Source organism: Mirounga angustirostris, unplaced genomic scaffold, assembly GCF_029215605.1.
Source record: "Mirounga angustirostris isolate CCGP_5_RB_7025 unplaced genomic scaffold, mMirAng1.0.hap1 SCAF_14, whole genome shotgun sequence".
Taxonomy (NCBI): domain Eukaryota; kingdom Metazoa; phylum Chordata; class Mammalia; order Carnivora; family Phocidae; genus Mirounga; species Mirounga angustirostris.
This window is the reverse complement of record NW_026991722.1, coordinates 82,176,410-82,201,240: the sequence shown is the minus strand read 5'-3', so window position 1 is coordinate 82,201,240 and position 24,831 is coordinate 82,176,410. Positions and strand designations below refer to the sequence as shown.

Sequence of the window (24,831 nt, the reverse complement as noted above, 5' to 3'; positions counted from 1 at the left end):
CAAGTTTAGGAAGAAAACATATTTAAGAGGGCTTTCTAAGCAGATGGATGATGTGTACATGTGTACCTCAAAATGTAATAGGTACCCTAGGGTAGATCATTCCCTTCCCCAGAGGCAACCAGTGTTAACAGTTTCTAGAGATATTCTATGCATATAAGCAAATATGTATGCGTATCCTCCCTTCTTAAACACAAATGATAGCATACTACGCAAAATGTTTATGCCTTATTTTTTTCAAGCAAATATACAGATACACACGTACATCAAGAATTTTTTTTGGAGGGCTACACAGAAACTGGGAACAGTGGTTGCCTTCTAGAACTTTGAGCCTTTTGAAATCTCTAAATTGTATGCATGTGTTATCTATGTAATTTTTCAAGTTAGCGAATGAAGAGATGGTGGGAGGTCTTGAAGACAAGGGGGCCCCCATGAGCAGGGGGAGGGTCTGAGTGCTTGGTGCCTCCTCGGCAGGCTAGCCAGTTCCAGGGGCCCCCTCTGGACAGCACAGCCACCTTTCTGTCCCGGGGGGCCAGAAAGGGGGCTGGTTTTCTAGAACACATTCTCCTAATGCCACCTACAGGTCACTGTTGGGACCCCTGCCAATAAAGAGAAGAGGAAAAGCCAGTCAGCGTTTCTTCTTAGCCCCTCTGATTTACTGATAAAATGGGGACAAGTGTGTGTGTACGTGTAACAGAGATCCATCCATAGCTTTGGAGAATTTTCCGTGAATTACATTCCCTGACGAACCCCGAGCTCAGCGGCTTGGCTCTGCTCGCTGCTGCCGGCCCAGGCAGCACTTGGTGTTAACGGCCACAGGGAGACCAAGTGTGGCATGCTTCCTACGGGGATTATGCGGGGCGAGCCCAGGGACTCCTGGCCCCCTCAGCTAAAACTCCTCCTCATTTTGCTCCTAGGTCTGGGACCAGTCTTCAGTGTAAATCTCAGCCAGGAAAACCAACTCCTCATCTTAATCTGCAGGAAAACACCAAACACTCTAAGGAACTCTGCTGAAGGGGCCCCCAGCACCCATCTGCTCAGCCACCCCAAGGCACAGCTGGGCCCAGAGCCACCTCAGTGTGGACACCCTGCATCCAGGCGGTGCAGGGGCCGAGGCTCTTAGGAGCTGTCAGCGCCTTCCTGCAGTCATCCTCCGTGCACTTTGTTACTCTTTCAGAGCATTCATAAACTTTTATACCTAGCTCTAGCCTCTACCGGTTCATCAAAGGAAACCAACCTGCGCTAACTACAACGTGGTTAGAATCCTATTTAATAGCTACTTTAAGATCCTAGGGTTGGTTGGATTTCCTTTTTTTTTTTTTTTTAAGACAACAGAATTCTTAATAGATTTGAATAGCAATGTATTTCCCGTTGTAGTTATTTTTAGCTAGATCACGCCATCAGGTCTTTGCTCCGGAAACGTATTGTGGAAGAGTCCCCGCCAGTTGGCCAACCTCCTGAGCTCATGTAGGTTCATTCTTATCCCAGTCCATCCTCACAGATGGCCCTGTTTTACCCAGGGTGACATCTTAGCCAAATGTTTACTGTTCTCATTGCCTTTTATGGCCTTGACGACTTCCCCTCCCACCAGCTGAGAATGTACGGAGGTCATCGGGCCTCAGCTTGGAGGCAGTGACTTGGGGCCATGGGCCCTCGAGGAGCTCTCCCTCCCTGCCCCTCAGCGTCATCTCCCCAGCCTGCTGTCCCTGCTTTCCACATAGCTTTGGCCAGGAAAGCATGCAATAGACTTGCTCGGAGCCCAGCATTAAGGAGTCTCTGGGTCCAGGAGGGGACCGGGGGCGCCCACCTCCTGTCCATGACAGTGCATTGTTCCCCACCCTGGGATGGGAAGAGACCCATCCGGGAGTTCTGCATGGCGGTTCACTGCATGTGCTGCCCCCCCCCCGACCTGGCTGCCCCCCTTGGGTTGCTCTGCCGAAGTACTAGTACCATACCACAGCTCCCGCTGAATTGAGACCCTCTGACCACTTGCCAACTCACTGGCCACAACAAGCTGCAGTCTGTAGCACTGAACAACCAACCAAACGCTCAAGCCTTACGACCAGAGAAGGATTTCAGCAAACCACCAACTCACACTTTCCCGCTTTCCTGCCGACTCCCTCGTGGATGACTCTGTTCACACACAATCCAGCACGGTTCTACCCCCATGAAACTGTGACTTCCCAAGGGAGCCTTTCCCTAGGGCTAGACGAAGACCAGGAAGTTCGAGAGCGCCGCAGCCCCTCCTCCGCCTCTGCTGGGGTTGGGAGGTCCTCAGGTGCAGCGCAGCGCACACGGGTTCTCTCTACCCGCTACCAGAATGCAAAATTCCTGGCAACTGGAAAAGCAGCAACCTAGAGGCTTTGCAGTTGGCAAGCTAACTAGCGGCCTTATTTCTGCCTTTAATCTCCCATAAGGCATCTCTTGCTTCAGATTCTCCATGACTCTTTTAGGCAGGCCTCAAACACCAAGGCACATCCTAGGTAGGCTGAAAGGTAGACCTGTTTCCACCACTGCAGGTGAACATAACCACATTTCCACCCACGTTGTCCACAGTTCAGATCACTTTCCAGATTGCAACCTGGCCCAAATCCCAGCTCCTTCCTGCTCGTCTCTTAACCTAAGTGCTTTCTTGTTTGGAACGCCTGTGTCCCTCCCTCGTGTTGTTAACGGCCTTGGCAGGTGTCACACTGTTGTTTTATGTGTTGCTTGGAGTCTTTGGGGTCATACTGCATCCCCTCCCTTCCCCAGGGCAGATCAGACTGAATGTTTGCTGAAGTTTTTGTCTCTTGGTCCACAAGTATTTGGAAAGGTCACTGAAAACTGGTCTTTCAGTCTTGGCATTTCATTTCGGATCTCCATGAGAAATGGGCTTCTTGAGCCTGGAAAGTGTATATCGTGTGTCTCATTTGTGAAATGCTTCCTGCTATAGAACTAGCTCTAAAGACTGTACATATTTACAAGAAACTTTATATTCGTAAAAAAAAAAAAAAGGAAATTGAATTGGTTTCTACTTTTTTATTGTAAAAGGTGCATTTTTCAACACTTACTTTTGGTTTCAACGGTGGTAGTTGTGGACAGCCATCTTCACTGCAGGGTGGGGAGCTCCGTGGGACCACCAAGATGCCAGCAGGAAATACCGGACCACGAAATTGCAGTCAAAAGCTTATTAGCATAAGTAAGATTCTAGGTCTCCAAAAGTACAGGCTTTTTCTTCATTACCTTTTTTATTCAGGATGAGGAAAAGAACACAGGGAACAATTCAAGATCCACCTGGAGAGGAATGAACTTTGTTGTTAAACAATAGTGAAATAAAGCAATGATCTAAAATGTTTGCTTTCGTGCAATGACCTCTTCTTTTCTTGAGAGACTGTAAACATCCTAAGCATTGGGCCCGTGTCAGCACAGGTTTGTTATCATGGCCTGGGACCTTGCTTCCTTTCTTCGGGGTGGGAGTGGTCAGGGAACGACACAGGTCTGAGCACACTGCTCTCCTGGCATCAAGAAGACTGGCAGCATTCTCTTCTAAGAGTGAGACCTTGTTGAAGTTGGGTCATTATTTCCAGTGAACCGCAGACTGGCTGTTAGGTCACTTTATAGGACTGCAGACCGGGAGAGCTCCGAACGCAAACAGGCCATTTTGAAAGGCTTACTTGAGAATGGATTACCTAGTTCTCCTATAATGCAGCTAACCAAGAAAACAGGTCACCTTAAAATCTCTCTCATCCATTTTAAGGCCGTGGGGAATTTAATGATGTAGATTTCCTTCGAGGAGTTCAGATCTCAAGGTAATTTAAAATGTAAATATTTCTATTTTTAACTAGATGGATATTTAGAGTCTGTGAGGTAGATTTTTTCCCATGATTTTTTAGTTTGTTAGTATAAACTCTGCTTGATCCGGACAAACATCAGTTTTGGCAAATGGTGATTTCTTTCATGGTTCCTGTTGCTTTTACTCTTGATTTTTATTTTCCAATGAACTAATCTGACCACAGCCACAATCTTACTTGTAGGGTTGTATCTGACATGGCTTGTTAGAGGAACTGTAGTTGCAATTCTGTTCCACTTTACTGTTGGAGATAAAAACCTGCCAAAGGTCATAACTATGAGAAGGGAAATAATTCAAAAGTTGAACAAGTGAAAATGTTCGAACCTCTCCTACAACACTGGGGAAAGTCCATTAAATACCAACCCCCCATTTCAGTTAATGAGAATTCTCGGCAGCCACAGAATACTTCAAAAGCATAAACAGTTTGGTTCCAAAAGGAATGTTCCAGAAAGCTTCTCTGGACCCTAAGGAATGACATCAAAGAAACAACCAATAAATTACTCAGCCACATCATAAAATGAGGCCCAACCTTCCATGGTGCCACCACTCTTTTTTTTTTTTTTGATTGTTTTGAGACAGAGCATGCACGAGGGAGGGGCAGGGGAAGAGGGAGAAGCAGGCTCCCCGCTGACCAGGGAGCCTGATGTGGGGCTTGATCCCAGAGATCATGACCTGAGCCAAAAGGCAGACAGACGCTCGACCAACTGAGCCCCCCAGGTGCCCCACCACTCCTCTCTCTTAAACACAGAATCAGACGTCACGTGTTCTATGTTTACAACTTAATTTTCATGAGACTAAAGACACTGATTGCACAGCAAATTTCATAACCATGCAAATTTAGGATTTGGAGACTTAGGCCAAAAAGAGATAATTTGCTTAATGGGACTGAAGTTTTTCTTCAGAACTGGGCCTCTTGAATCTGATTTGCTTCAGCAAACATCCATGCCCATATAAGTCTAAAGCATTAAGACTAGGCCTACAGGGGGGGGAGCAGCTAAACTTCTGCTCATAATAACAGTTGAATAGGCCTGTTCCAGTGGTTCTAAATCACTGGACTTTGCTCCCCTACCTTGAGGACATCTGACAATGTCTGCAGACTTTTTTTTTTTTTAAGATTTTATTTATTTTTTGACGGAGACACAGCGAGAGAGGGAACACAAGCAGGGGGAGCGGGAGAGGGAGAAGCAGGCTTACTGCTGAGCAGGGAGCCTGATGTGGCCTCGATCTCAGGACCCCTGGATCATGATCTGAGCCGAACGCAGATGCCTAACGACTGGGCCACCCAGGCGCCCCTATCTGCAGACATTTTTGATTGTCACAATTGGCATCTAGTGGGTCCTACAGTGTAAGAGCAGCCCCCACTCCCAGCAAGACCCATATCAGATCCAAGTGTCAGTAGTGCCCAGGTTGAGAAACCTTGGCCTGTTCTGGTCAGATATCTCTCTGGGCAGTTTAAATAGTGCTTATGATGTCTACAGCATGGAGACTGTGGTGCTAGGCACACAATGTTTATATGAGAAAAATGTTTTATCACTTCCCTAATCAAGTATTGCTTTATTTTCCAAAGCTGGGGAGGGGGAGACTAGTGGAAATACAGTACAGTGTTGATCACTTGACTTTCCCTTGAGTCTATCAATGATTAATGGAACTCTGTTTACCCTGAGGTAGAGGAAAGAACTTCGAAAACTACTTTACTACTATATGCAACTCAGGCTGTCTTTCAGAGAACCACAAAAAGGAAAAAAAGTTGACTCACGGTACAGACAATTTTCCAGTTGAGATGGGTGAATTCACTCCAGGGGTAGTAGAAAAGGTAGCAGTGAGGGCTGGTGTCCTCATCCAGGCAAAGGCCCATACTGAGGACAAAAAGGACTAGGAGTGGGAGCTGACCAGAGACAGGGCAGGCCCCCCAGACTGGGATCTCTGGCTGCTCCAGCTTTCAGGATCTTCTCCAAGGGTCTGACTCACTGCAGTGATGGCTCTTAGGAAGGCCCTGCAGATGTTATTACAACAGGAGGGATGACTTGGGCTTTAGAAGAAATGCACACGGGGCGCCTGGGTGGCTCAGTCAGTTGGGCATCTGCCTTCGGCTCAGCTCATGATCCCAGGGTCCTGGGATTGAGGCCCGCATCAGGCTCCCTGTTCCACGGGAAGCCTGCTTCTCCCTCTCCCACTTCCCATGCTTGTGTTCCCTCTCTTGCTCTGTCAAATAAATAAATAAAATCTTTAAAAAAAAAAAAAAAAGAAATGCACGTGTGCTTTGTAACTTCCTTATTTTCTCCTTAAGACAATTATCTTTGGCATTCTGGGTCAGAAGGCTCTGGCTTGTTCCTCCACTAATTTGCTGGTCAATAGAGGTGCTAAGTAGGGATCCTTCAGAAGCTGAATGGAGATGTGAGTGGTCCATAGACTTGGATCCTCATTAATTCATTCAAACTGTTCATAAACACGGGTGGAGAATCAGGTATTGGGAGAACTAAATGCATGTTCAGAAATGAAACTGTGCTCATCTAGAAATAATGGGTGTTGAACCAAATAACATTTTACTCTTTCCTAAGTGGTTGTCTCTGACCTCAGCCATGGATGAGATCACTTGATGTTCTGGGTTTTTAATCTTGGCTTTTGGAGTTTGGAAGTTTCCTACTCGAGCGAGTTGAGGGGTTGGCATTTCTTTCCTTTCTGGCCTCCTGACTTCCTGTTTGTGGCCGTATCCCATCCATGTTGTAAAGGTTTTGTGGCTCCGAACAAGAAAGGAGTCCTAGGATCATCTAGTGCTAGTCCAACCCCTCTCATTTTTCAGAGGAGGAAGTCAAGCTAAGAGGGGCGATGTGACCTGCCCAAGGTCACACAGCTAGTCAGCACCTGAACTAGATCAACATCCCTAATCTCATTCCAGCATTGACACTCGGGGCGGGGGGGGTGGAGACAGCCGACTCCAATGTGAAAATTTCCCTCACATTTATACCCATAAGTGAAGCCAGAGGAAGGAAAGAAAGGAAAGAGCTTTGCCTGGGTCCTTTGATCTTTGGTTTCAGTATTTTGACATATGGCCTATTGACTCAATACCATTATACATGTTAGAAATGTGAAGGCCTTACCTTTGGCTCTATAGATTCATTTGTATATATATTTCCAGAGGGAAGAATACATCTTCATTCAAAAGCATTTTGGGTTCCAGGACAAACAAACTAAAAGCATTTGTGATCACCAAACCAGGCCTACAAGAAATATTGAAAGGGGTCCTCTAAGCAAAGAGAGAGCCTAAAAGTAACATAGACCAGAAAGGAACAGAGATATACAATAACAGTCACCCTACAGGCAATATGATGGCACTAAATTCCTATCTTTCAGTAGTTACCCTGAATGTAAATGGGCTAAGTGCCCCAATCAAAAGACAAAGGGTATCAGATTGGATAAAAAAAACAAGACCCATCGATATGCTATCTGTAAGAGACTCATTTTAGACCCAAAGACACCGCCAGATTTAAAGTGAGGGGGTGGAAAACGATTTACCGTGCTAATGGACATCAAAGGAAGCTGGGTGGCAATCCTTGTATCAGACAAATAATTAGATTTTAAACCAAAGACCATAATAAAAGATGAGGAAGGACACTACATCATACTTAAAGGGTCTATCCACAAGAAGATCTAACAATTTTAAATATCTATGCCCCTAACATGGGAGCAACCAATGAGATAAGCCAATTGATAACAATCAAAGAAACACATCGACAATAATAGTAGAGGACTTTAACAACCCCCTCACTGAAATGGACAGATCATCTAAGCAAAAGATCAACAAGGAAACAAGGGCTTTAAATGAGACACTGGACCAGATGGACTTCACAGATACATTCAAAACATTCCAACCCAAAGCAATAGAATACACATTCTTCTCTAATGCACATGAAACATTCTCCAGAATAAATTACATCCTGGGTCACAAATCAGGTCTCAACTGGTACCAAAAGATTGGGATCATTCCCTGCATCTTTTCAGACAACAATGCTTTGAAACTGGAACTCAGTCACAGGAAAGAACTCAAATACATGAAGGCTAAAGAGCATCCTACTAAAGAATGACTGGGTCGGGGTGCCTGAGTGGCTCAGTTGTTGAGCGTCTGCCTTCGGCTCAGGTCATGATCCCAGGAACCCTGGGATCGAGCCGGGCATTGGGCTCCCTGCTCGGCAGGAAGCCTGCTTCTCCCTCTCCCACCCCCCCGCTTGTGTTCCCTCTCTCGCTGTGTCTCTGTCATATAAATAAATAAATAAAAATCTTAAAAAAATGAATGCAACCAAAAATTCTCCAAAGAGTTCAATATTCTTTCATGCTTTTATCCCACCCACTTCCCAGACTCTTTGTATTCAGTGTATTCTCTGACAATGTAAAAGTTCCTTTTGTTGCTCTCTGAATTGTACTCATGCATTTCTCTTTGTGACTTTTCTCTCAAATCCACAGTTGCTTAAAACAATGGTGTATTGTAACTTTATTTGAATTACCTTGACAACACCGTTTTACAGATCTGCAACAATTTGATGTCTATAAAGGAAGACAATGATTGCTTTCAATAAGAAGTTTTTAAGTATTAAAAAAGTGTCCACAAAAAAAAAAAAAATGAATGGATCAACCAGGATTAATTTAAAGAAGAATTAAAAAAATTCACGGAAACAAATGAAAACACAACTGTTCAAAATCTTTGGGATGCAGCAAAGGCGGTCCTAAGAGGGAAGTAGACAGCGATACAGCCTTTCTCAAGAAACAAAAAAGGTCTCAAATACACAACCTAACCCTACACCTAAAGGAGCTGGAGAAAGAAAAGCAAATAAAGCCTAAACCCAGCAGGAGAAGAGAAATAATAAAGATCAGAGCAGAAACCAATGAAAGAGAAACCAAAAGAACAGTAGAACAGATCAACAAAACTAGGAGCTGGTTCTTTGAATTAGTAAAATTGATAAAGCCCTGGCCGACTTATCAAAAAGAGAAAGGACCCAAATAAATAAAATCATCAATGAAAGAGGAGAGATCACAATCAACACCAAAGAAATACAAATAATTTTAAGAACATATGAGCAACTATATGCCAACAAATTAGACAATCTGGAAGAAATGGATGCATTCCTAGAGACGTATAAACTACCAAAACTTAACCAGGAAGAAATAGAAAACATGAACAGACCCATAACCAGCAAGGAAATTGAAGCAGTAATCAAAAATCTTCCAACAAACAACCCAGGGCCAGATGGCTTCCCAGGGGAATTCTACCAAACATTTAAAGAAGAATTAATACCTATTCTTCTGAAACCGTTCCAAAAAATAGAAATGGAAGGAAAACTTCCAAACTTGTTTTATGAGGCCACCATTACCTTGATCCCCAAAGACCCCATCAAAAAGGAGAATTACAGACCAATGTCCCTGATGAACATGGATGAAAAAATTCTCACCAAAATACTAGCCAATAGGATCCAATAGTACATTAAAAGGATTATTCACTACGACCAAGTAGGATTTATTCCTGGGCTGCAAGCCTGGTTCAACATCTGCAAATCAATGTGATACATTAATAAAAGAAAGAACAGGGGAGCCTGGGTGGCTCAGTCATTGGGCGTCTGCCTTCAGCTCGGGTCGTGATCCTGGGGTCCTGGGATTGAGCTCTACGTTGGGCTCCCTGCTCCGTGGGAAGCCTGCTTCTCCCTTTCCCACTCTCCCTGCTTGTGTTCCCTCTCTGTCAAATATGTAAAATCTTAAAAAAAAAAAAAAAAAAAAGAATAAAAACCATATGATCCTCTCAATAGATGCAGAAAAAGCATTTGACAAAGTACAGCATCCTTTCTTGATTAAAACTCTTCACAGTGTAGGGATAGAGGGTACATACCTCAATATCATAAAAGCCACCTATGAAAAACCCACAGCAAATATTCTCAATGGGGAAAAACAGAGCTTTTCCCCTAGGTCAGGAACACGGCAGGGATGTCCACTCTCACCACGGCTACTCAACATAGTACTAGAAGTCCTAGCCACTGCAATCAGACAACAAAAAGAAAGAAAAGGCATCCAAATTGGCAAAGAAGTAAAACTCTCACTCTTCACGGGTGACATGATACTCTATGTGGAAAACCCAAAAGACTCCACCCCAAAATTGCTAGAACTCATACAGGAATTCAGCAAAGTGGCAGGATATAAAATCAATGCACAGAAATCAGTTGCATTTCTATACACCACCACCAAGGCAGAAGAAAGAGAAATTAAGGAGTCGATCCCATTTGCAATTGCACCCAAAACCGTAAGATACCATAAGATATCTAACCAACGAGGCAAAAAATCTGTACTCAGAAAACTCCAGAATACTCATGAAGGAAATTGAGAAAGACACAAAGAAATGGAAAAACGTTCCATGTTCACAGATAGGAAGAACAAATGTTGTGAAAATCTCTATGCTACCTAGAGCAATCTACATATTTAATGCTATCTCTGTTAAAATATCATCAACTTTTTTCACAGAAATGGAACAAATAACCCTAAAATTTGTAAGGAACCAGAAAAGACCCATACAGCCAAAGGAATGTTGAAAATTAAAAGCAAAGCTGGTGGCATCACAATTCTGGACTTCAAGCTCTATTACAAAGCTGTAATCAAGACAGTATGGTATTGGCACAAAAACAGACACATAGATCAGTGGAAAAGAATAGAGAGCCCAGAAATGGACCCTCAACCCTATGGTCAACTAATCTTCAACAAAGCAGGAAAGAATGTCCAATGGCAAAAAGACACTCTCTTCAACAAATGGTGTTGGGAAAATTGGACAGCCACATTGCAGAAGAATGAAACTGGACCATTTCCTTACACCACACACAAAAATAGACTCAAAAGGGATGAAAGACCTAAATGTGAGACAGGAATCCATCAAAACCCTTGAGGAGAACACAGGCAGCAACCTCTTCGACCTCAGCCGCAGCAACTTCCTCCTAGAAACATCGCCAAAGGCAAGGGAAGCAAGGGCAAAAATGAACTATTGGGACTTCATCAAGATAAAAAGCTTTTGCACGGCAAAGGAAATAGTCAACAAAACCAAAAGACAACCCACAGAATGGGCTAGTATCCAAAATCTATAAAGAACTTATCAAACTCAACACCCAAAGAACAAATAATCCGATGAGGAAATGGGCAAAAGACATGAACAGACATTTCTGCAAAGAAGACATCCAAATGGCCAACAGACACGAGAGAAAGTGCTCAACATCACTCAGCATCAGAGAAATACAAATCAAAACCACAATAAGATACCACCTCACACCAGTCAGAATGGCTAAAATTAACAAGTCAGGAAAAGACAGATGTTGGCGAGGATGCAGAGAAACGGGAACCCTCCTACACTTTTGGTGGGAGTGCAAGCTGGTGCAGCCACTCTGGAAAACAGTATGCAGGTTCCTCAAAAAGTTGAAAATGGAGCTACCCTATAACCCGGCATTTGCACTACTGGGTATTTACCCCAAAGACACAAATGTAGTGATCCGAAGGGGCACCTGCACCCCAATGTTTATAGCAGCAATGTCCACAATAGCCAAACTATGGAAACAACCTAGATGTCCATCGACAGATGAATGGATACATACACACACATATACACACTCAATGGAATATTATGCAGCCATCAAAAATGAAATCTTGCCATTTGCAACGACATGGATAGAATTAGAAGGTATTATGCTAAGTGAAATAAGTCAATCAGAGAAAAGATAATGATCATATGATCTTGCTGATATGTAGAATTTGAGAAACAAGACAGAGGATCATGGGGGAAGAGAGGGAAAAATGAATCAGGACGAAACCACAGAGGGAGACAAACCGTAAGAGACTCTTAATCTCAGGAAGAAAACTGAGCGTTGCTGGAGGGGAAGGTGGGTGGGAGGGATGGGGGTGATGGACATTGGGGAGGGTATGTGCTATGGTGAGCGCTATGAATTGTGTAAGACTGATGAATCACAGACCTGTACCTCTGAAACAAATATTATATGTTAATAAGCAATTTGGGTTAAGCTTTAACCATGTAACCAGTCCTCACCCATCATGGGAATGCTAGTAAAAAGGCACCGCCTGGGTCATAGGACACTTCACTTCTACATTTGGCTTTGCCCCTTTGATTTGGGTCTCCTTTCCCACATCTGTGAAATAATTTCCATTACCTTGGGTATCGAGTCTTTCACTTGGGCCTGTGAGCAATCTTTCGAACCACAGGAGACTTGCTTTGTGTTGCCTTTTAAAGAAAATGGGTCTTTTAGACGCATTGCCAGCTGTAGAGACTGCAGAGACCATGGTTCCAGGCGGAGGTTGTTCCTACATTTCCACCGTAGTAGCGTCTCCCTCGGGAGTCCTTTGTGGTCACTGGGCTGAGAGGGCTCTTAACAGGGTTTCCTGACTCCCAGTTTGTTTTTACACTGGACTTCCAAGTTCATGCTGTTTCCTTCACAGCCTGGGGCTGCTGGCTTCCTCTGAGCTATGACTCAGGCTAGCAGCCAGATTCTCTAATCCTCCCTCACAGAAAGGGCTGTGCAGTTCTAGACCAACTCAGGCAGGGGCCCCACCACCAGCTGCCCTCTGTCTCCCCCATGGACCTAGGGGGTGTGCTCTCAGCTCACCAACATGGCAATGGTCTCTATGTTCCTGGTGCTTGAACAGATCCCTTTCATACTTTTGAGCTTAGGTATGTATTTTCAATTGTATTTTAAAAATACTTTGTCCAGTTTTGGAAAGAGGATTTTTGCATGTTTCCATAGTCTAAATAATCCCTATAGTTCTTAAAATCTAGGGTTCCCCCACTGCTTGGGTTTTCAGAGTGAGACAGCTAATTATTGAGGTAGGAATGCTTTCTAGGCTACTCTCCACCTCAAGTGGACCAAATGACCGAGGTTCCCTTCTCTCATAAATTTATTTAAATGTTTCCTGATGCCTGGGAAGGAAAGGCTTATTAAAAGAACATCTGTAATCTTTCATCTTTTTTGGTAGAACAAACGAAACTCCTTTTAGCTAATGGGAACAACTCTGATTCTAGAATGTCCTGGTGTCTTCCAAAGCAGGTGTCAAGATCCCAGGCTCCCGTGGTGCTTACTGATGAGCAAGAGGCGGCAAAATCTCTGACCCGGGGATGCCACCAACCTGCCCAAACTGGGAACCTTCACTGTCGCCTCTCCTTGGCTTCCCCTCATGACTCACTGGTTCAAAGGAGCTCAGTTTTACAGGCTCCTTAACAGCCTTCCAAATTCTGCGTGCAGAATGGGGTGGGTCAAGGGAATGTTCCTCAGCCCTGGGGACAGCTGGATCTGCCCTGTCACTCACCCGAGTACCACGAGGATGGGACCATTTTCAGTGAGTGCCGATATGTGATAACGATTGAAAAAGCACTGCGCTGAGTAAACCTCTGAAGAGTTCCAGTCTCTTCTCCAAATGACGGAATAAAATCAAGGCTTCCTCCAAGCGCACGTCCCATTACCTTTACAAAGCTTTATTGAAACCTGTACGTCAAGGTGACAATAATTCAGTGTTTGGAAAACAGTAACAAAAAAAGGGTATCCCAGACTCAGGTTTACCAAATAAATACTGGAAACCAGGGAGCTCGTTCCTCCATCTCCCAGCAGGAACACAGGGTGTAACAATAGCAGCTGCTGCCGACTCGGGGACAGGAACTTGTGCTAATGGGCATGTCTGCAGCGTCTCCCCGGAAACCACGATGAGTGTAAAGAGGTTTGCTTTGGTCCAAAGGATGTCTTCTCGACACAAATTTAGAAGGCTGCTGTCAAGTTCTAAGTTCCTTCCAGAATAAGCAAGAGCAACTCTACCACCTTCATTGCTAAGTGGAGATGGAGGCCCTGAGCAAGACGGCACAGGCTAGGGTAGGGCGCTTCTCCGAAGTGTTCATGGTAACACTGTCACCTCACTGCGATTAGAGTAAGAAGCTGGACAACCCTCCAGCTAACAGTGGTCAGTCCTCAGGATCATCCAGCTTCATGGAGAAATCCGGCAGCGGTTTTCAGAGTCTGTTCTAAAAACAGATTATTGCTGAATACAGTTCACATGATCTATATTCTAGTGGGGTGATTTTTAAATTGCCCTAAGACCATAGAGTCAGCCACCTCTGGTTTACAACAAAAGTACTTAGTGCACAGAAGCCTAAGAAACAATTGTAAATTTCATCTGGAAATCAGACAGGTTCTAATTTCTATAGAAATTATACCTCCCTGGAGCAGAGAACAGGAGACCATCTTATTGCTTTGATTTCACAGGACCGGTACTTGCTGTTAGCTCCACAGCCAGGCCTCGACAAGGACAAGTGGGTGGCCTCAGAGAGACATATGATTAGACATTCTGTGTGGCCTTGGTCCCTGCTTCCCGGATTTTACCAGCAAAGTGGCTAGGGTTCATTTTTGGCTTAAGAAGCATCTCCACAACCAGCTCAGATGTCTGTTAAGAACTGCACCTGTCCCCATGCACCGTGGTATGGGGGCCACAGACCTTCTGTGTACCCTCACTCTGTTCTCAGCTCTGGTGAGCCCTGAGGCTCAAAGCCACTGGGTGCCCAGAGGACTGTTACAGACGGGAGGCACTTCAGGAGCTGCCACGCCTGGAACAAACCTTCAAGCAGGACTATGGCGGGTATGAAATGTCTTATAAAGAGTGTGAAATGAAAAATTTACAGTCCATTCCCTCTAGTGGAAAGCATGCACATGTGGAGCCTGGGGGTGCACACTGTTCCCTGGGGCCCACCGCTGGCTCCCAGCTCTTCATATGGGCTTGTATAACAAGGTGGTGACATACTTTTTCTTGTATCGGTGGGTCGCGCTGAGCACCATCACTCCATCCTGAGGAAGAGGGTGGAAATGATCAAAGGCAGGACTAAGTCAAGGGCTCAAACGTGTGTGTGTGTGCGTGTGTGTGTGCGTGTGTGTGTCATCAAGGGGGCTTAATAAAAAGAGTCCTGTTCTGTCTTCGGAACCAGAGCCTGCGGGTATGCATCAGGTCCCAGAAGCTGCCCTTTAGGTAAGTACTCCAGGTAATTCTGTGGCTTGGGGGCCCCAGAGCACACTTTGAGAAACACAGCTTTATCAGCAACAAACATGTCATTACCTTGATAGAGAGCGCGTAAAGGTGGTTCAACATGACGTGGTTGGGCTCAGGGAGCAAAGCTGGGTCACACTGTGGGGGGAACAAAAGCAGATGGTGAGCATTTAGGATTTGGAAATGAAGAAGGTTCTCCCTTTATTTCGCAGCAGTGGGTGTCAACAGGAAAGAGGCCAGCTCTCATGCCCCTTTCTGCTTAAGCTGGGCAGTGAAAGCCTCGTCTAAGACGACAGGTGAGGTGATGGGGGTCATGCCTCATGCTCCAACTAAGGGGAGCTCCCTGTGTGCCTGCTGGATGCCCCACTGGTATGTGTCTTGGTCAGGCTTTACCTTGGCCTCTAAAGTGTGAGCCATGGCTCTATCCTCTTACAGAAAGGGAAGCAGGAAGAAAGAGCTGTCGACCGAGTGCACTTTTAGAGAAAGCAGCAAGATAAATCTGTACTAAACATTCCTGAGCAGTGGACTGCAGGCTCATGTCTATACTCAGGGAGCATGATGAAATGGATTGGAGGTGGGGCATGGCACCTGGTGCCTGGAGAACAGCGAGTCCCCGGGGAACGAGCCATGACTGCTATGGGGCATGCCCGCACATGCCTGCGTTCAGCTCTTCAGCTCAGCACACATGTAGCTGCTTGTATGTGGAGTCCAGAGCAGTGGCATGGTTACTTTATCACCTCATAAACATGTGAATTTTAGGGGGTAGCTTGGACAAAGCACAGGACATCCAGATTCCTCAGAATTAGGGCCATGCTGTGCATATCTACTTAAACAGAACGGAAAATTAACAAGGTAATAATGGGGTGCTCTTCAGGATCCAGGAGGATATACACTTCTTTTTATAAGTAATATCAACTTCCCAGAGAAAACGTGTGTTACCCAGATTCCCCAAATTTGGATCCAGGAGCACTGATGTTTTCTGAAAGCAATTTGGTGATTTGGATTAGATTCTAAAACGTGGGGGCCAGAGGAGGAATTCCATTCGGTAGCTTACTGAGAAGGGGTGGCTATATATTTCATCATGATTTATAAGGAATGAGGCTGAGGCAGGAGTGAAACACAAGGAAGACAAGTTCAGAAAGGCTCTGTGTGATGGGAGAGCGGCACCCACACTTGGGGAACATCTTGCTCGTAGCCCATTCCCACAGCGGAGGGGGACCTCGGCAGGTGGCAGTTAACACCGACGGGCAACCCAAAACCTTTTTACCAACTGCTTTCTAAGAGATGGTCAGAAGGGGGAGCCTTGGAACATGACCATGGAGGATGGTCCTGGCAGATGCCTGTGTACTCACAGAAATCCCCGTGTCCTTGTTCAGGATGACCTGGAGCAGATGTGGAGGGAGAATGGGTGGGGCTTTAAACCGTTCTTCTGGTTTTGAGACATAGGGCTCCTGATGGTAGGGTCCTGGTGGGGAGCTGGACAGCTCTGTTGGGAGACGGTGACAGGACATTTACATTGAAAATTATGAGTTTGAGGAGCAGGCTCGTTGAATTTGTGGCATCATCTAGTTTTCCTTGTCCCCTCAATAAAGATTTATATTCCCTTGAAGAACATACAGGCCCCAAGGGTGAAGAGTAGAGGCAATGAGAAAACCCTCTGGAATTTGGGTGACTGGCATAAAATACAGCAGCAAGCTCAGATGCCCTGGCAGCAGACAACGGTGGTGGTGAAGCTGGTGATTCCGGGTCAGACTAACAAGGAAGCTGCTCACAGTAACCTAACCTGACCTGCCCCTGCAGAACAACGCTTCTCGCCTTGGGCTGGGCTGGCAAATACCGCAAAGAGGCTCAGGGCTTCAAGTGAGGCTTAAGCAGCCAAGCTTAAGGTCTGAGCACCACCAGCCAGAATAAAACAGAAGATAAAGTAGCCTGTGTATACAGACACGGTGGCAAAAACAGGTTCTAGGAGGCACCAGCACATTTCAAAACTAAAACCAAAAATAAAAAATTGAAATCCTGATCTCTACAGGTTCTCTGACTCTACCACTCTGAGATTCCTTTCAAACTCCTGCTTGAGTGTCTTGATTACACAGATATATCAAGAAGCTTCTAGAAGGGCAGTGTTTCATCAGGTTAGAGACGGCTCACTTAGCAATGTTGGGCCAGCTGGAAGGGACTGAGCGGTTATTCAAAGGACACCTGGGCTAGGTTCTGGTTGCCTGATCCTTGGAGGCATCCAGAATAAATCTGATGCGCTCTCACTCTGCCAGTTCCCTTGATGTCATTTTCTAGGGTACCAGCTCCCTTCACACGACCCAACCATACGACAGCAGGAAACTGAGAAAAGCATTAAGTGCAGAAAACTGAGCCACTGGGAGGAAAGATGTATTTTAAGAAAGTGAGTATCTAAATATGAAGTCTGTGCAGAGCCTGATGTTGGTTTACCGGCAGTGAGGGGTCAGTTTTCTTTCCCCAGGTGGTCTATGCTGCAGAAACTTGACTAAAAGCTTCGGTATGTGGCCTAAAATTACATTTATCAGTAAGTAGGGGATACTGGGGCATTTTCTTCATCCCCCAATTCCCACCTACTAAGAAAGAAATAAATGACTTCTCGAAAAGATTAGTTAGCTAGCTATCCAGAGGGAGCACTATTTTTGGATTTCCAATTCCTGCTCAACAAGCTGGCTTTTCAGCCACAGCAAGCCCACCATGGTCAATTTACCACTGTGGTTTCTGAACTGATAAGAGATCCTGGTGGCAGAAGCTCCAGGCCCAGCCAGGTAACAACGAAGAATCATCCTGTAAACTGAACTGAACCCATCTTGTTAGATTATCAGGTACAGTCCTGGGCAATCTTTTCACTGCCTCCCACAGGGGTCCAGGAATTATTTAAACCCCTGCAAGAAGGGGCAGTGAAGCTGGCATGGACACTTAGATTACAACACATCACTGCCCCTGAATTCTACGTATTACGTTTCTTCCTGTGGGTTTGGATGGAAAGCAATTAACCGAAAGCTTGACGACTGGCTGACTCTTGGGAGATGGAAAAGTTTTACTAGGTTGGTACTGAGTAGGCTGCACAGTTAGCCTGTTTCCTGTGATGAGACTCCGTCTCCCCTACAAGGGATTCTGAGAAGGTGCTAATACACCCCATGAGGTCACAGAGGTGTCCATTTACCACCTGCTAGGCTGAAACTCTTTAGGCAGGCACCCCAAGCGAGTCGGGAGTGGGTAGGGAGCTGGCAGGCTTCCCCTGAGCTGGCTCATCACCGACCCAACGCAACTCTCCAGGGCCTCTTGGGCCCTGCCCCTGGCACGAGATCAAGCTCTGGTTCTGTTTCCATGGTCTGCTCTCTGTGGCTAAGCAGACCTACTGAATACTGGAGAGGACCAGAAAAAATGACTTACAGCTCTCTTGGGGCTGGATTTCAACAACCTGACCTGACAGAGTTAGGAATTACTTTTGTGGCTCTTTAGGGAGCTACAAACATCCACCCGACTGGGCAGCAGCTTGAGCTCAAGAGTGAGAGGCAAGAGAAAGAGAGTATTTCTAGACTGCATAGCCCCCACCTGCACACACGTGGTATAAAATAACTGTGTTCATACCAGACACATCGGAGCACTTTTGGGAATCCACCATTAAAGCATCAAATACTTCAAAGTCAGTTTTCTTCACTTGAATGATGTTGTTAACTGTGCCAAGCTGGCTGGTTACTATTGGCTGGGAAGAGACAGACAGGCAGAAATCATAACGTGGAAGGTCTCTGGAGTTATTCTCTAGAGGATTTAGACTTCCTGGCTGGAAGGTCTCATCTCCGCGCTAGCCAATCTGCTCATTTCCATCAAGTTTGCCCGTAAGTCTGACAATCAGCACTGCTATCTAGCTCAGCCACACACAGGGATTTTACCGGCAGGACAAAGGGACCTGGCACAATTGATAAGGGAAAGTGGTTTGTTTGGATTGTGCAGGTAGTCAGAGGACCAATGGCAGGAGGAAGAGTACCTCAGAAGGGTCATGCGTCCATTGCCCATCCACAAAGAACTTGTACTGATGCTCTCCTTCAGGCAGGTCCAGGATGGCTACAAAGTTATTGTGGCTGCACGGGAAAAGGAAGCAGAGGATTTCAGCTGGGTGAGCTGCCCTCCTAAGCGTACCGACAAAATCAGCCATCGAGGGGCGCCTGGGTGGCTCAGTCGTTAGGCATCTGCCTTCGGCTTAGGTCACGATCCCAGGGTCCTGGGATCGAGTCCCACATCAGGCTCTCTGCTCAGCAGGAGGCTTGCTTCTCCCTCTCCCACTCCCCCTGCAGGTGTTCCTGCTCTCACTATCTCTGTCAAATAAATAAAATCTTAAAAAAAAAAAATCAGCCATCAAACAAAACCCGACCTTTCCATGTGAAACAAGAGTTCAGCTGCAGAAGAATAAACATTTTTAGCCACTTTAGACAATTCAGTAGAATGATCCCAATCTAGAAAAGCTGTAAAGAAGCAGCAATGCAAGACGTTTCCTGGAGGACTCACTTAGCTCAATTGCAGGAATAATCCGCCTTCCTACCAGCAAAAGATCAACAATCAGGCACATGTTCTTTTCAGCTTGCATGCAAAATACCACTCATGCAAGGAGAGCAGCTCCAGGTAAACTGCGTGCTGCAGAGTCTTAATCCTTGTCAGTCTGCCTTGGGCAGGAGATGGGACCGATTCCACAGGATCCACAAATAGGTCTCTAAAGAAACTTGCTTCCCTACTAAGACAAGGTTCCAGGAAAGCTCTCTGTTTTGTTCCCCAGACTTAAAAGGACTTAAAAGTCCTTAAAAGGACTTGTAACTGTGTTGAGTGTCTCCCTCCTACACCAACATCAGCCCTGGGAAAGCACGTGGTCTGGGACAGCAATCAGGCCTGACGCAGTGGGGCACAATCTCTCCGTTTCATCAAGAACACTCACTAGTAAAGATGTCTTTTTCTTTTTTTTTTTTTTTTTAAAGATTTTATTCATTTATTTGACAGAAACAGACACAGCGAGAGAGGGAACACAAGCAGGGGGAGAGGGAGAAGCAGGCTCCCTACGGAGCAGGGAGCCCGATGCGGGGCTTGATCCCAGGACTCTGGGATCATGACCTGAGCCGAAGGCAGACGCTTAACGACTGAGCCACTCAGGTGCCCTGAAGATGCTTTTCCAATGACAGTTTGAGACTGAAGTCCATGCTAGGATTCCTGATCATGTGTTTTACTATGGTCTTGCTAATGATGCCTACAGAACAGGTACCTTCCAAACAAAAGTAATACACAGAGAGGCAAAGTTAGAAGAAACCTCAGAGATTATCTGTCCAATAGTCCCTTCTTACAGACAGAAACACTGGGACTCAGGTGTCACCAAGACGTTAGCTCAGCCAATGTGGACTCAAATCCTGGTCTTGAAGATTCCCAGCTCAGTGCTCTCTCTCCACTAGGAATAGATTTCTCTCTTTCTGCAGAAGTCCCGCCTAAGCAAACACATAGCTGCGTATCTGAAGTCAAAGATGTTCATGAAATCTCATTACTGAGAAATGTTCTCTTCTAAGTGTGCTCTAAACCTAGAGACTAACTGGGTGTGAGATGTGAACCCTGTGAATTATTTTTTTTTTTTTTAAAGATTTTTATTTATTTATTTGACAGAGAGACACAGCGAGAGAGGGAACACAAGCAGGGGGAGTGGGAGAGGGAGAAGCAGGCTTCCCGCTGAGCAGGGAGCCTGATGAGGGGCTCGATCCCAGGACTCTGGGATCGTGACCTGAGCCGAAGGCAGATGCTTACGACTGAGCCACCCAGGCGCCCCGAACCCTGTGAATTATTAAGCAAAATTATTTTCCATTCAGCATCCATTTTATAAAAACATCCTTTTCTATTCCTCATTTAGAAACCACAGTATCCCTGGATTAAGACAAATACGTGAATACTGCCCAGGCAGTTACCTTCTTGTGAGGGGAAGTTTACTCCAGTTGTTGAAGGACCCAGATAAGTAAACTTCCTTTCCGCCCCCCGTCCATCGAAATACTGTTGGCCGAGCCTGGGCAGGGGCTTTATCATTCACTTCCAGATCATGCCGCCAAGCCAGGAATTCTTCCTTCTCTGGAGCCTAGAAACGGAACAGTTTACTCAGGGTCAGGAAGCCATTAGTGAGCTCCCTACAATGGACAGTTACCCTAATGTAGACAATGCATTCTAAAGAGACAGCGATTACTACTTAGGTTCATATTCAGGCTCATTAACTTAATAGCGGTGCCTTGGTTTCTCTACTTGCAAAACAGAGATAACAAAAGCAACTATTTCTTAAGGTTGTTGTGAAAGACTGAGTGAGAGGGTCCGTGTAAATTGCTCTGCATAGTGTCTGACACATAGTGAGCACTTAATAATTATTAGCTGTTAATACTGTTGTGATTAAAGAGATCTACACCAAAATTTTAGTAGAAGCCACAGAACTCACTTGGAAGAGGATGCAATGAATTCAAGACCAGATAGATGTCATTTTCTTCCCTTAATTAACAAGATTTGAAGTACACGAAAATTTATTAGGAACAATTCCAGAGCTGTCAACTTGAAAACTCACAAATCCAGATTCTAAGGGAAAAAAATATTCAAAGTGGTGTTCAGGCATTGGGAATAAAAAGGTAAGACACAGACTGACCCTCCATATGGCAAACAATGGTTTCTTAGCACAGGTAGTGATGTATAACTGAGGTATTCCAAACTAAGAGAGAAATAAACACATCCAACTCTGAGGGAAATATATGTGCTTTTGGATCTTTTACATATTTACTAGTCAGAAGCCAAAGATATTAAAAGAGCCGAAGATATTAAAGCCAAAGATATTAAAAGAGCGGGAGTTCTAGGCTGGGAGAGACCCTTAAAGGTGTCGATGAGTGAGCTTCTAAGACCTTCATTTCAAATATTGACCAGAGTTGGTTTTTTTTAAGATTTTATTTATTTATTTGAGAGAAAGAGCGCACAAGCAGGCAGGAAGGACAGAGGGAGAGAGAGAGAAGCAGACTACACATTGAGCAGGGGGGCCGACATGGGATTCAATCCCAGGACCCTGGGATCATGACCTCAGCCAAAGGCAGACACTTAGCCGAGTGAGCCACCCAGGCGCCCTGACCAGAGCTTATCTGAAATGACGCCTGCTTTAAGACTGAACAAGATCTACAGATTAAAGAGTAACAGACTGGAATCACTTGCCACTGAGAAGGTGATAACTAACCACAGCCAAAATGGTGAACTAGTGTAGCTAAAATAACCCATGACTTCTTTGGGAATATAGGGCATTCAATCCAGTGTCTCTGCTACATCATTTCAGTAACTGCTGAGGAAGCGATAATGGATACTATTTAAAATCATTGTCCACAGATTCTCTGCATGCTAAACGTTTCTTGTAGGAATTTTGGAACAGCAACAGAACAGATACTTCTAGAATAAAGTAGTTTGGTTCTTATGGTATCTTAAATAGCCGTCCCTGGGCCACGTTATTTCTGGGGGGAAAGGATATCAAGTCACTGGAAAAACAGGATTCCAAAGTTCACTTTGCATACAGGTCCTCAGGAATGCAACAAATTCAGAAAGCAAGTGCAAATCACAGGACATAAGGCCCAGTGAAAGACTCTTTAGACTCAAAGCCAAGATCCAAGTGAGGATTTAAGATCATAATGTGATCACCAAGCCCAACATCTGAGAAAAAATATGAGTAAAGGTGGAACGAGTTGCCAGGCATTAGCCTAATGGGCAACGATGATTAATATGCAACTGGATACTAACAGAGAATATGCTAGGCTGGGGAGACACCTCGATTTTTCCTAAACCTACTCTGCTGCATTGTCCTTAAGGGATCAGTTCTTCTTTCTTAGGATCTACCACATACTTATCAGCTGCCAGAACCACTAAGTGCCCGTGGTCCTGGACACCAGGCGTGGGCCTTGCAGCTGGAAACACGAGACCCCATCAGGTAGTTAGCAGGCATGTGGCTGAAGCAGGAATCAAGATTCATCTTCAAAGTTTTGATGAATTACAGCAGACCACGGTAAGATGTTCAAATTTGGCTTGCAAAAATGTTTGCTTTGGTCTCTCTAAAATCTTAAGTCCTATTTACACAATAGGAGAGAGAAGGTGAGTAGCAACTGGCTGCCCCCCTTCCAGACTGACACCTCACTCACCCACTGACCTCCAAAAGTGGATTTACTTTTCTGTCTGCTCTCAAGTAGCTTGGTGAACCGGAAGTTTCAGTTAGAATGAAACACCTCTGGCAACTACAGTCAGCTGTGTAACTCTACTTTCGGCTTACACATGTGCTCTGGGTTATCTCCAAGATCGACAATAAACTACAAAGCCAGCTATTACAAAAAGTGTCAGTCTTCGTAAAGGTGAGGGAAAATTTCTCAAAGCAGTGAAACTCATTATACCTAAGAGGAGAGCAGAGACTGGGGCTCATCTGCTGCTAGCTCAACGATCTTAATTAATTAAGAATTTGAAACGCTGTCCCAGAGCTGCTTTCGCCTTGATGATGTTAAACGAAACGCGTTCCTCCTCCATCGGGGTGACTTCCTCATCGGTAATTAGACACAGGTTCCTGGACTGCTGGCTAAGAGGGCTCTTACCGGGCCATCTGGCTTTTTAAGTGCACGGAGCTTAGTGCACTTAAGTTTTCCCACTTCTGATGAGTTTTAGCGGGGGCGGGGGGGATGTGGCGGGGCATCTAGGAGAGGGCTCCTCCCCTCAACGTTAGACAAGGGGAGCCGGATTCCGTCACCCCCTCACCTTGATTTCCTCGGAGTGGAAGAGGTCGGCGTCCTCGGGACTGTCCATCAGGATCTTGGGCCTGTCCCCGTCCTTGGCGCCCCCCGAGCTGTCCCTTCGCGGCGTCTTGTGGCCGCCCTGCCGCTCCAGCGCGGCCCGCTCGCTGCTCGTATTGCCCATGGTGGGGCTCTGCGGGGACACCGGGAAGCCGGACGGGGCCTCACTCCAGGGAAGGGGCAGGGGACTCCGGCAGCCAGCGGGTCACACGGACCTCGGGGAAGGAGTCGGAGCCCCGAGTACCACACCCCTCGGGCGAGGCTTCCGGGCCGGAAACCGGTTTGAGGCGGGTGAGAAAGACCTGCCAGGTTACTCAACCGCGCTTAAACCTATGAAGCCCAAAACACCCCGACGCTTTGCCAACAACTCCCCCACCTTTTAGCAACTTCCGCTTCCGGCGCGTCTGTGAGTCAGTCGGGATCCGGGGTGGGGGCGGCGGCGGCCGGCGAAGCGCATTAGGCAGTTCCGCTTCCGGTCCGGGTTGGCGGGGTCGCAGCACCCTGAGGAGGCCTTCCTCGGAGCGCGCAGTCGCAGTCGGCTGCTACGACGGGACCGAGGATGAGGCTGCTGAAGGCCGGCAGGGGGCGTGCCAGCGCGCGGGCTGTCTGGGTCCCTCTCCCCGCGCTGGAATGAGTGATGCCGTTAACTCTTTTAGGTATCTTTGCCCACTTCCAGTTGATTCTGTACTCGACAGCCGAAGAGCTCGTTTAAAGTGCTCATCTAATTAAGAGACTCATCCTGTTAAAGCCTGTTAATGTTCTAGCTCCCACGCTTTTGAGCGCCTTAGAAGCACCGCCTGCATAAAATGCAGATTCCCCGGCCCTAATCCCCGGAAATTACGATTCCGAAGCTCTGGAGTGGGGTCTGCATTTTAATAAGCACTCCAGGTGATTCTGATGCAAGTAATCTTGCAGGTGTTTGATTAAATGTCAGACCATAAGAGTTCTGGAAATTTCTCACTAGTAGGCTTGGGGGTTATAAAACGTGGGAGTTATTAGTGTATTTTTAAAAAATTGAGTGCACAGCCTTTTGATAGATAATTTTGTAAGCTATTTTATAATCACTTTGGACACAACATTCTGCATAAAATTACTTATTAGTGTTTGTCACTGTGGCCAGTGCTTTAGCAAGAACTGTTTACA

General features: G+C 45.8%; 2 protein-coding genes across 10 annotated transcripts in view; one reads left to right on the top strand and one right to left on the bottom strand.

Annotated features, from left to right (window-relative positions):
• The window catches only part of CIT (citron rho-interacting serine/threonine kinase), a 165,061-nt gene extending 161,730 nt beyond the window's left edge, over nt 1-3,331 (top strand). For all 7 annotated transcript variants that reach the window (XM_064578478.1, XM_064578484.1, XM_064578483.1 and 4 more), the window contains one exon: nt 915-3,331. In XM_064578478.1, coding sequence (XP_064434548.1) covers nt 915-938 — 24 coding nt within the window. In that variant the 3' untranslated portion in view covers nt 939-3,331. The remainder of the gene's footprint in view (nt 1-914) is intronic.
• PRKAB1 (protein kinase AMP-activated non-catalytic subunit beta 1) lies at nt 3,138-24,087 on the bottom strand. Of its 3 annotated transcripts, none has more exons than XM_064578485.1 (7): nt 23,654-24,087; nt 20,821-20,984; nt 18,876-18,969; nt 18,479-18,593; nt 16,225-16,358; nt 14,942-15,010; nt 3,138-3,270 (listed from the first exon to the last, which is right to left on the bottom strand). In XM_064578485.1, exons 1-7 carry the CDS (start codon nt 23,810-23,812, stop codon nt 3,229-3,231), a joined length of 777 nt encoding a protein of 258 aa, XP_064434555.1. In that variant the 5' UTR covers nt 23,813-24,087; the 3' UTR covers nt 3,138-3,228. The 3 variants fall into 3 exon arrangements, with proteins under 3 accessions (XP_064434555.1, XP_064434556.1, XP_045743480.1); XM_064578486.1 differs by lacking the exon at nt 3,138-3,270 and adding an exon at nt 13,302-13,859 and having other exon boundaries at nt 23,654-24,086; XM_045887524.3 differs by lacking the exon at nt 3,138-3,270 and adding an exon at nt 13,302-14,676 and having other exon boundaries at nt 23,654-24,085.
• Nucleotides 24,088-24,831: the final 744 nt, after the last annotated feature.